The sequence below is a fragment of the Myripristis murdjan genome, chromosome 24 (assembly GCF_902150065.1).
Source record: "Myripristis murdjan chromosome 24, fMyrMur1.1, whole genome shotgun sequence".
Classification (NCBI taxonomy): domain Eukaryota; kingdom Metazoa; phylum Chordata; class Actinopteri; order Holocentriformes; family Holocentridae; genus Myripristis; species Myripristis murdjan.
The window spans coordinates 24,240,647-24,252,459 of NC_044003.1; the positions used below are offsets into that span (position 1 = coordinate 24,240,647).

The following is an 11,813-nucleotide window of genomic DNA, read 5'->3' on the forward strand; positions in this document are numbered from 1 at the left end:
CGAAAATGCAGTAGGCCTGCCCATAAGCAGTGGATTCTTTAAGAAAAAAAAAAGAAAGAAAGAAAGACTGAAAGGAGCTTATATGGTCAGTAATCGGTAATCATTTAGATGGACAATAAGAAGAACACTGCTAATGAACAGTCATTTAATGTCAGCGCTTTAGGGAAACATGAAACAAATATCAGGTGTATGTCTAAACTCATATGATTGTGACATTAGAAATCACATTGATATTCCTCTGGGTAAAACATTTGATGTGACGATTATTTACATTAGGCCTGGTCTACCTACAGTTTCTCGTAAATCAAACAGCAGTGTTTTACAAGCTTGGATGTCATAGTGCGGTTCTATATTTCAGCATGTATTACATAGGTTGTTGGCAAGAAAGTGTTGACTTGGCTTAAATTGAAGACACTGGCTCCCTGTGGGTCTGGCTGGCACCAGACCCATAACTATCAGATGCACAGGGTCACATGGCCTTTAGTAAGTTGGCAAGGCACAGATGCATAGGTCTATTACAGCAGCACACTGGTCTTTTTGGAGGGGGGTGCTTGCAGACTCAGAGGATTTATTCCCAAGAACAATGGCCTGTGCTGATCCGGGGTCTCTTGGCACTTCAAAATAGGTGTTTGTTGTCATCCAGAGAATTACCCTGAGGAGCTCTACTTGAGATCAATAGCTCCATCCAGTTACAACAGATGCACTTCAAATCAATAGGAATAGCCTGAGAGTTAGTAGTTTAAGCATTCATCGTCATCCAAAACTGGAATGGCAAGAGCAATCAAACGGTTTTTCACTTTTAAGTGTCCAAAAACATATTTTGACTTCATACTGTATGTGTGACTGTGACATGGTAGTGGGGTCGGTCCTTGTTACAGCAGGACTGGTGATCGTATCCACATGCAAAGTCTCAGTCTCTTCATGGGCCCATGTGGTATGAAACTAACATTTCAGTCAGCTGCCCACAGTAGGTAGTACACTCAAATATTGACTTACCAATTCCATTTCGAGGAAGTCATTTCCATTAGTCCATCCATCTATCTTTATACCTGCTTATTCCTAATCAGGGTGGTGGGGATGGAGTTTATATCCCAGCATGCACCGAGCAAAATGCAGGGAGACACCATGGACAGGTCGCCGGTAGGGCTAAGACAAACAACTTCAGTAACTTTCATACTAAAATAGAAAATGCTCAGGTTGACTCCATGCAAAAACAGTAGAGTTTTACAAGAAACCACCCAAATTCACTAGCATTTGATTGGTGGCGAGTGCTAATTTCAAGCCCTGCATGTGAGATATTGTTGTCTAATGTCCGTTATCACAAGTTAACAGTCCATCCCAAGATGTACCACTGACATGCCTTGATTTTCCTGTGCTCTTTTAATGTTGTGATTGACATTTGGGTTTTCACTGAGGCTTGTCTTCAAGGAACCGTTGGTAGGTGAGGCTGTCTGCCCTTTCACCCGTCTGGCTCTTTTTTTCCAGGAACAGCCCCATGCTGTCCCGGGGAGGGTCAGCAATGCTGCGACTCCACAGGGGCTCTGTGATGCCCAGGAGCTCCCGCACATGAGCAGAGATGACCTGCAGGAAACATGGAAGAGGTGATCACTTTGGAAAAATATACATTATTTATCCCACCTGTTTTTAAACAGGTGAGTGCCACTGAGACTATGAGGCCTTTTAAAGAGAGAGCTGGCCAAGAGAGCAACATCATGATAAAAACAAAAAAGCTGCACATTAACTTGAACAGTGTATCAACTCAGAATCCTAGTCAAAATCATACAGTAGAACAAGATGATTTTTTTTTTTTTTAAGTATACGCTCCAAAAGGCAATAGTCGATGAAATAAGGAGGCTTGTAGGCCAAACCTATTTGAACCATGACTAAATGAAGCAAAGACCTCCTTATTGAGCCAATCTGTCTCACTACCCTTCATTATCAGTTTAAACTCACCAAGAGAGACTAGTTCTTAAAGCTTTGTATTTAGCCTTTCTGCCTCATTTTACAGTGAGCTCCATAAAGAGGGAGCAGAGTACATAAAGGCACTTTTGGCTAATTTAGTTCTGACCTCAGGGAGTCATAACAAAAGCAATTCCTCTGGCTGTAAACAGCATATATGAGATATAATTATCTGGTGTTTATTGACAATGATGCTTGGCTCCAAGGCAAAACTGTACTTGGATGTCAAACCGTTATATTATGTCTGTGGTGCTAAAACTGATGTGAAACTGAACTGGCGCTGATTGCTCTTGTATTTCTGGTGTTGACTGAAACTTATCTCAGAAAAGGCTTAGAGGTTCGATATCGGTGACATAATGTTATACAATTTTTGTTAACCGGATCATGGGGTTTTCTTACAGGAGCTATGCTCAAACACCAACTTGAGCACTTTGAAATTTCCTTTTGAAGTGGTGAGGGCCACTATTTTTGGCATTTTGAAAGAACAGTACATTTTGATAATTGGCACAAAGGTAAGAGAGAGGAGAGCGAGCTGTTAGCAGACAAGAGGCCTGCATAATCACGCCACACCATCTGTAATTTATGACACCACGGTCCCTTGAGAGCTTACAAACAAAAGCTTGAATTTCTTCCTCTTCCTCCTCTTAGCTACCTGCATATCCTTAAAATCGGTGATCCCAAGTCTTGGAAGGTAGACACAGTTCACATAGATGAGCTTCCGTCCTGTGATGAAGTTTTCCGTGAAACACGCCTGCGACAGAGAAAGGATGAGGATGCTGAGAAATGAAATACACTCCCACTTATTTTTCTCACGTCAGTTCACATATGGCCTGTGGAAAGATGTGAATAATTTCAAGTTTTCCACAGATTTCATTCTTTTCTGCAGAAACATTACATTTTGTTGATATGTTTATGGTAACAAAGATGATAATGCATTTTTTAATTAATTAAATTTTACTGCTTGCCAAATTTCCACATAAACAAATGCAAATTTATAAACAAAAACCCTCAGTTCTGTGTGTTCATGAAGGAAATGGAATGATACATGCCACAAATTCCTTACAAAGCAAATAGCTATCAAAACTATTCATGTACAATAGTTTCAGTGTCTTAAAGTGAGTTGATTGCAGTACACTGGCTTTATTATTATTATTATTATTAGTAGTAGTAGTAGCATCATATCTTTTTGTTAAGTATATTTTGTTTTTGCTGTATGTCTCTTTTGCAGCCTGCTTTATGCTTTAATGACTTAGTGCTCCATCTGTTTGCAATCCACGTCGTTATCCTCTTTGTTCATGACTTGACATAAAGATTTACACACACAAAAAAAAGTCTGTAAGTTGGTGGAAACTCTTCTCTTAGTGTAAGGACAACTCAGCCTACTTTGTACTGTGGATATCCTATGGACTCAATCCAAGTTGCAACGTCTTGACAGCTCCAGCGTAGGACGTCCATGTTGCCTGTGTGGTTGTTGCCATGGAAACTGTCACTTCTAGGTGTTAGTTTCCTTAGCCTTAGCAGAAATGCAGTTAAGATTGGCGTTGAAAACGCCGAGTCTCTTGTGTTGGAAGTGCGGACTATTGTTAATGAACCTTAAATTTTCAAAAGGAAAGTTACTGAAACGCGTATGGGACGTTTCAAGTTAATTAAACAACTTCACAGGTTGACTTTAGCCCAATGAATCACACCTAAAAGAAATGAGGTGGGTTTTATCAGTGGTGGCTGGGGCTGCTTTTAGAGCAGCCAATCGGCTTCATACAATTTAGGGCGGCTGGTAATTTGCGCCGATTGATTGGTTGTTAAATTCGGTTTGTCCCGCCCACGTTCAAGAAAAACGGCGAATGTCTGGCCGTTGCTTTCGCAGATCAACAAATCATCGCCGCCTGTGCTAAAGCAGAGACAGGGGCCGCTGAGGCTTGGAGATCGTGGCAAAGCGCAGCATTGGCGCTTTGACTGCATGGTATCTGCCGTCTGAAGTTCTCTGCCATCTGGGTGTCTTTCGGGTCGATTGAAGGGCTCCGTAGCAGGAACAGGAACAAGCTAAACCTCAGCAATGGCAGCGTTTCTTGCCAGGTCCCTGTTGACCAAGAAGGTAAAGCTAACGCCTGTTCATCTTCTAGAGTATCATTGTTTTTGTTCGCAGCTGGAACAAGCTAGCCTAAGCCTTGCTAGCTAACAAAGTCAGTGCCTTTCACACACACACATTGCAGACAGTTCACCCCTTAAATATTTATGGTGCACTCTACGCAAGATTGGGTATGTAAAAGCAGGTTTTATTTGCATCACATGACCACAGGTGACAGGTCAAGTTTGCACTCAGACTTTGCTGCTGTTCCTGGGCCCTTGGAGTAGCAATTTAATAAATATGAACTGAAGGTGCTTGTTTTGCTCTTGCAGGCCCCTCTCCAGTTGGGTCGCATGTCCTACTCCTCCTCAGTGGTAAGAGTTTTTCAGCCTTCAAAACCTATCAATGAACAAATGCATGTGATTCAGGCAGTTTATAGTGTATGCAATTGGCTAACATTATGCATCACATCTATATATGTACTAGTGTAGGATTATATAAATGGTTACAGTGATGATGTAACCTGAGTGGAAGGTTGTTTAATAATCATTGTAACTTAACTGTAATCCTCCAGCCCACCACTAAGCTGTTCATAGATGGCAAGTTTGTGGAGTCCAACACGTCTGAATGGCTTGACATTCACAACCCTGTAAGTATCCCTCGATCGAGAGGTAACCCTAACCCGCACAGCTCCTTGCTGAAACAAGATATGTCCTGTACATGAACATGGACGGAAGCTGAATACACATAACTGATGTATCTTAAATGTCAACATGGTGTGAAGGTATTGAGTGGGAAAAGCTTTGATTTGCCAATATCTGCTAATTTAAAGTGTATAAATAAGAACCCACTCTACACAGCTAGTTGAACTGAAAATGCATGTTTATGTATTTATGTTCTCCATCAGTCCAGCCTCACTGGACTGTGAGTTGTCAAGTGTTTGCCTCTAGCAAGGCAACAGTTGATGTTTATAGAATGCAAAAAACAACCATGCACCCAAACTCCTTAAATTTTCATATCTGTAATGGATCAAAGAACAAAAGTGTTTATTAATTTTAATGTAAAAAATCACAGGAGTGATAGCTATTGCTTTCCCTGCTCTCAGTCAAATGTAATGTCATCTGACTGCTGTCCTGTACTGTTTGAATGGGCTGTCTCCTTTTCCATAGGCCACTAATGAGGTGGTGGGACGTGTTCCCAAAGCCACCCAGGAAGAGATGCTGGCAGCTGCAGACTCCTGCTCCAGGGCCTTCCAGTCCTGGTCCGAGACCTCTATCCTCAGCAGGCAGCAGATCTTCCTCCGCTACCAGCAGCTCATCAAGGACAATGTCGTAAGGAAATGCACTGTGCTCTGTTTTGACGCTGGGTGTTATGGCTGGAGTCACTTTCACAGTGACAAGGACTTTGTTTTGTTAGAATAAGGCTTCACCTTGCCCATGTTGAATAAATATAATTATTGTTGTCACAGTGATCTGCATTGTAATGTTAAGTTGTTACATCAAACAAAAATGATAAATTGTGAAATGAATGAATGAAATATTTTAATGAATATTATTTGATAATGTCAGAATTGAAGTTTATACATCCAAATAGTGTATCACAATATAAATCCACTTAGACTACAAAGGACACTGAATTATTGCTCAGCCCTACCCTGTCATGTCAGAATATGAAAATGATCAGTAACTGGATTGCCGTTTTTATCATTTATCAGCGTTTTTCCATTTCCTTGAGAACCAATAAGAAAGCAATAGGTTTTTGCTCCTTGCTGATGGTTTGAGTTCTAGCTCAAAGGGTTTTCCCCTTGGTGTTTCAGAAAGAGCTGGCCAAGGTGATCACACTGGAGCAGGGCAAAACTCTCGCTGATGCTGAGGGCGATGTGTTCAGAGGCCTGCGTAAGTAAAACACAGACCTGGCTCCCAGCCATGCTACTGAGTTGTGATAGTGGTACTGGAATAAAGAAGGCTGAATGTGTAGTCACTTTGTCAGATCACATTCCCTTATTGAAACCATTAGTGCTCTGTTGTTTTATATCATCTCTCCTGTGCACACCTAGGGGAAAGTTCGACACTAAGTGGCTGCAGGCTGTCCTATTTTTGTGTAACCAGATACCCCCAGTAAAACCAACTTTCACTGCAAATTAATGTGGTTGCAGGGTTTTTTTGTTTCAGCATTTGCCCCCTTTGGGATGTAAAGGCTTGCATGAATTCATTTTCAGCAATTCTTCAAAATGCCCAACTGAACAAAGCCGGTGTATAGAAACAGTAATCTACTGCATAGCATTGTTTGTCCCTTGTGTTGCAATGTGATCGTCTTTTTTGGGGTTTTACTCTTCCTGTTTTTTATGCCTTTTATAAAAACCCTAAACTCTGCTTTCAGTTGCATAACATAAAGATTCACTTTCCCTATAGGATTTCCCCTATTGAAAGGTGCTTGTTGACATCCACTAGTGACAAATATGTTGCTCATCTAAAAACAAGCCAGGATCTATTTGGAAATGTAAAGGAAAGTAATATTTCATTTGCAACAAGAAGCGGCTGCCAAAGTCTTTTTGTACTCCTTAGTGCGGTGCCCAGTTTTAGGATGTGCAAATGATTTTGGCTCACTAACTTCAACTTATCAGCTATAGGACAGGCTGCATTGGCAGGTGTGCCAGCATTAGATTAACTACAGTAGTGGGGAATGGAACAACTTGATGAATGTTTCAGGACAAAATAACAGTTTGCGATGAAGTTAAAAAAAGGATTTTTTTTTTTTTTTGGCAAGAGGCCTAAGTACAGACTGGATAATATAATGTAAGGTGCATCTTAAATCATCTCAAGCCATACATATTTCCTTTTGAAATGGTTTAGAAATGATCTCATTTCTCAGATGCTGTACCTCTTTTGTGGTTTGCCTCACCCACCGCCCTCCTCTTTACCCTGTAGAGGTGGTTGAGCACGCCTGCAGCGTTACATCCCTCATGCTGGGTGAAACGTTGCCCTCCATCACCAAGGACATGGACACTTACACTTACCGTCTGCCCATCGGAGTGTGTGCCGGCATCGCCCCTTTCAACTTCCCTGCTATGATCCCCCTGTGGATGTTCCCCATCGGCATGGTTTGTGGCAATACCTACCTGATGAAACCCTCTGAACGTGTCCCAGGATGCACCATGCTCCTGGCCAAGATGCTGCAGGACTCCGGGGCACCAGATGGTACACTAAACATCATCCACGGCCAGCATGCAGGTGAGCGTGCCTGTGTGTGACAGCACAGCATTAAGATGAAATATGGGATCGGGTAGCAACAACCACGTGCGTCTCATTCAGAAGCGGATAAATAAATTGTTTGCAGCGTGTTCAGCAAAAGTAAAGGCCAGAGATCATTTAAACATTTATGTTACACCCCTTGGCAACATGAATGTGGTGGATTTGCATGGTCTGCACCAACTGTATCTGTAAGTAATTCCCCACATGCCTTAAGCGAGAGAGATCCATTTGAATCTACATCAGCGGTCGATGTGCTGTTGTTCAGGGTGCAATTTAGATGAAGGGGAGTGGATTTACAGTATCCATTTGTGTCTCATGTAGCGGTGAACTTCGTCTGTGACCATCCTGCCATCAAAGCCATCAGCTTTGTGGGCTCCAACCAGGCTGGAGAGTACATCTATGAGCGGGGCTCCAAGAACGGCAAGAGAGTGCAGTCCAACATGGTACATCAAGAGCACAACAGTACTTAACATCCTTAAACTAAATAAGCTATTTTAAAGCATTGGGCAATACAGACAAAATCAAAATTATATATTTGAACAAGACAGTATTGTAGGGATGACTGGAACTTCCATAAGATACTTACACACGATATTTTTTAATGAACAGTTATTAGTAATGCGGATATCCACATGGATCACCAAGCAGGTAGAGGCAAATTATACAACCACTAAAACAATCTGCATTATAGTAAAGTTATTAAATTTTATGAACTCAGTCTTTAAAACCAAGAAAATACCACACTTATGTCATATCATGATATGACATTTCCATATGACATTTCCATAATCCCAGCTATCTGGACTTGTATCACAATATTGATATAATGTCAGTGTGTTGAACAGCTCTACTAATTATCTGTGTCACTGGGTAGAAACTGTTTGCCATGACAACCAACACATTATGCACAGTTTCTGTCGTCAGGTGCAGAAATATATAGACCACAAGATTTACTCCTGTTCTGATACTGAGACTAAACCTCAATTCTTGGCTGCAAATCCCTGATGTTTGTTAAATATGTGATTAGCATTTCGCTGAACCTATTTGATGTGCTTCAACGTATTGCAGAGAAATCCTACAGAGCTGTGTCCTACATTTTTCATTTTAGGGTGCCAAGAACCATGGTGTGGTGATGCCTGATGCCAACAAAGAGAACACCCTCAACCAGCTGGTGGGCGCGGCTTTCGGGGCGGCCGGTCAGCGCTGCATGGCTCTCTCAACTGCCATTCTCGTAGGAGAGGCTCGTGATTGGCTCCCAGAGCTGGTGGAGCGCTCTAAAGCTCTGCGTGTCAACTCAGGTAACTTTAAACAACATTTTCTTCTGCTAAACATCAGACGGATACAGTTTGCTCTCATGGATGTAATGGAAAATACTGCGATGTATGACAGCTGCCCTGTGAAAGGGGAAATTCTGGCCTAATTTTGTGTTTGACCCGAAGGCGATCAGCCTGGGGCAGATGTGGGTCCCCTGATCTCTCCTGAAGCCAAGGACAGGGTGAACTCTTTGATCCAGAGCGGGGTGGACGAGGGTGCCAAGCTGCTGCTGGATGGCAGAAATGTCAGAGTCAAAGGATACGAGAAAGGAAACTTTGTGGGCCCCACCATCCTGGCTGGCGTTTCGGTGAGAGGAACTGAAATGAGTGGCTGAGGGAAACTGATGGACCGACTGAGCACAAATGTGTTTTCAGTGGCCCTGGTTAAAGATGTAAATCTATTTTCTCATAGACGTTTTAGAAAACAGCAGCATGAGTGTTAAGCTCTGAACTGAACCAGCTAGCTACTAAATTATTAAGCTACTAAAACTACAAGGTGCTAAAGAAAATATACAGTCCATACATTACAAACCAAAAGGTTGTAGTACATGACTTTATACACTTTTTTTTTTTTTTTTAAACAAAGAATAAGCCAGTCATCCCCTAAAGGATTATAGGTGGTCTATTTTGATTTTCCTCTTTTAGCATTGATACAAAAAGTCCTAACCACATTATAAAAACACAAACAATCTTTTCCTGATTCCTTAAAAGAGAAATTATCTTGACAGCAAAACCAATGTCGGCCATTGTACTAAACATTTTTTTTTTTTTAATATAAGCTTGACAATCAGTATTGGATGAATGGAGAAAGTACATGGCCATTTGGGGGCCATGCACTTTCTGGGTTTCTGGGTCTTTTTTATTTTTTCCCTCAAAAGCTGTAATTCTTGGTTGGCAACGAGGGAGATGTATTTATGTCTTGACACAAATGTCGGTCAGCTTCCTCCAGGCAGTGTGTTCACAGGTTGAAGTGATCCGTCTGTTACTCTTCCCCAGCCGGAGATGACCTGTTACAAGGAGGAGATCTTCGGGCCAGTGCTCATAGTCCTGGAGGCAGACAGCCTTGACGAAGCCATCTCTTTGATCAACAGGAACAAATACGGCAACGGCACCGCCATCTTCACCACCAATGGAGCAACCGCACGCAAATACACACATGAGGTGGATGTTGGCCAGGTGAGAGATGCCGTCTCAGATGTGAAGACTTAGGCATGTCAGTTTCAGAAGGAGGGAAGAAACACTTTTCTGTCACCACAATTCATTGTCACTCCTTATTTCTGTATTGACTGTCTTTACCAGTTTAAATGCACTGAACAGGATGAAAACTGGTCAGCTTATGATCAGAAAAAGCCAGTGTTGACAGTCCAACGCTCTACTAGAGCTTCTTTCCTTTGCATCTTTGTCATGTCATTTTGCTGTTACTTCAACCCCCACACACCCTTTTTTTTTTTTTTTTTAAATTGGGGAATATTCATGAGACTGACTTGATGGCTCAAAGCAATGACCTGGAAGTACTTTTGAAAGTAATGCATTAATACAGATTTTCTACCCCACTTTGCTCATTGCTTTTTCATTTTTTCTTAAGTATTCATCCTTAAAGCCTAGTTACTCTTAAAATAATGTTGTGAGATAACCATGACCCTAAGAGTTTGTTTTGAGTCATCCTTATTTATTTAGTTTTTTTTTTTTTAAATACTTGTTTGCCTAAAAATATGTATAAATATATGGCCACTGCACCCCACACTACCTTCAGTATGTCTTCAGGTGCATCAGGTTGTTGACTCTTACATGTTTTTGTCCTTGGTTGTATTTGCTGCAAACATTAACTTTCTGATATTATGGGGACTTTTTATTCATTTTATTGTTTTATTAATAGATTGGTGTGAACGTGCCCATCCCTGTCCCGTTGCCCATGTTCTCCTTCACCGGCTCCAGAGGCTCATTCAGAGGAGACACCAACTTTTATGGCAAACAGGTAAATAACAAACATGAATTCTCATGTGCTGCCACCAGATGCTGTACCTGAAAACAACACTTGACACAATACAGCCACTCCCCAGGTGGTAACCTGTCATCGATGTCTGTCTCAACAGGGAATCCAGTTCTACACTCAGATCAAGACGGTGACATCTCAGTGGAAGGCTGAAGACGCCACCCTGAAGAGCCCAGCTGTTACCATGCCAACCATGGGACGCTAAACTGACAGTACATCCAGAATAACCCTCAGTGACTGCTGGTGTGCCTTAATGTTTAAGAGGGAGCCCAAGGAGAGTTTGGTTTAAGGTTACAAGTCCTTACTGTTTAGCAATACTTTCACGGGGGAATACTGCGTGGTGATTCTGTTACTTCATACAACCTGGATAGTGTTGTTGCACAAACATGAGTAGCATTTCGGAAGTATAGTAAGCCACATTGTACCTCATCACGAAGGAGAAACCAGACTGTTTCCATGGACGTTATATTTTGTACCTGTGAGACATATATATTTGATGGTTTGTCATTTTCATGTCCAGGAAGACCATACTTACCAGTGATTTCCCCCCCCCTTGATCCTTTGTGTCCTCAGACATCACCTTTCTGTCTGCTCTAAACCTCAGAGATCAGAGTTCTGCCATCACTGGTTGCTGTTTCTCCCACTTGTCCTGTATATCAGAGCACTGTGTTGATAATTGAAGAGGTGACAAATGAGGCAAATGCTATATCCAGAACATTGCGACACCTGTTTTCTATCACTCCTGACATTTAGATTGTGGTTGCAGCTGCTGTACTGAAAACTCTATGTCCTATACTATCCAGTATCTGGTTTAGTGTGTGTATGTGTCTGAATTTGACAAAGTCGCACTGTAGCTTCAGTGATCCTTTGTTACCGGCCATGTACGGTAGATAAGTTGTTTTACAGAAAATAAAATGTCGCACTTGATACATGATCAATTGTTATAATGAAATTCCTTGGAGAAAATGGTTTGTAGCTGAACTGTAATTATTTGCTAGAACTTTGGATCCAAAGTATGTAAGAAACCTCAAACTTTAGTGCCCTGGCTGCTGTTTAAGTAATTATGAGGTCTTCAAGACTCAGAATAAGATGAAGAGGATGATAACACTGAGGTTATTTGACTCGTCCAATCATCTTCCAACAACTGTATTCTGATTACTAAACAGTTCTCTAATTGTGTGCAATTTTTGATATGGGTCACAACACAATGGCTTTTTTTGTTGTTTTTTTTT

At 41.5% G+C, this 11,813-nt stretch overlaps 2 protein-coding genes across 2 annotated transcripts; one reads left to right on the forward strand and one right to left on the reverse strand.

The window, feature by feature from the left end:
- Positions 1 to 169: 169 nt before the first annotated feature.
- LOC115356370 (sterile alpha motif domain-containing protein 15-like) lies at positions 170 to 3,542 on the reverse strand. Its single transcript, XM_030047507.1, has 3 exons — positions 3,343 to 3,542; positions 2,612 to 2,710; positions 170 to 1,581 (listed from the first exon to the last, which is right to left on the reverse strand). The coding sequence occupies exons 1-3, from the start codon at positions 3,412 to 3,414 to the stop codon at positions 1,408 to 1,410; spliced, it is 345 nt and encodes a 114-aa protein (XP_029903367.1). The 5' UTR covers positions 3,415 to 3,542; the 3' UTR covers positions 170 to 1,407.
- Positions 3,543 to 3,812: 270 nt separating this feature from the next.
- On the forward strand, positions 3,813 to 11,515 carry LOC115356382 (methylmalonate-semialdehyde dehydrogenase [acylating], mitochondrial-like). Its single transcript, XM_030047525.1, has 12 exons — positions 3,813 to 4,051; positions 4,357 to 4,398; positions 4,599 to 4,673; positions 5,194 to 5,355; positions 5,841 to 5,919; positions 6,952 to 7,254; positions 7,597 to 7,718; positions 8,384 to 8,573; positions 8,715 to 8,896; positions 9,585 to 9,764; positions 10,465 to 10,563; positions 10,682 to 11,515. The coding sequence occupies exons 1-12, from the start codon at positions 4,013 to 4,015 to the stop codon at positions 10,784 to 10,786; spliced, it is 1,578 nt and encodes a 525-aa protein (XP_029903385.1). The 5' UTR covers positions 3,813 to 4,012; the 3' UTR covers positions 10,787 to 11,515.
- The last annotated feature ends 298 nt before the right edge of the window (positions 11,516 to 11,813 follow it).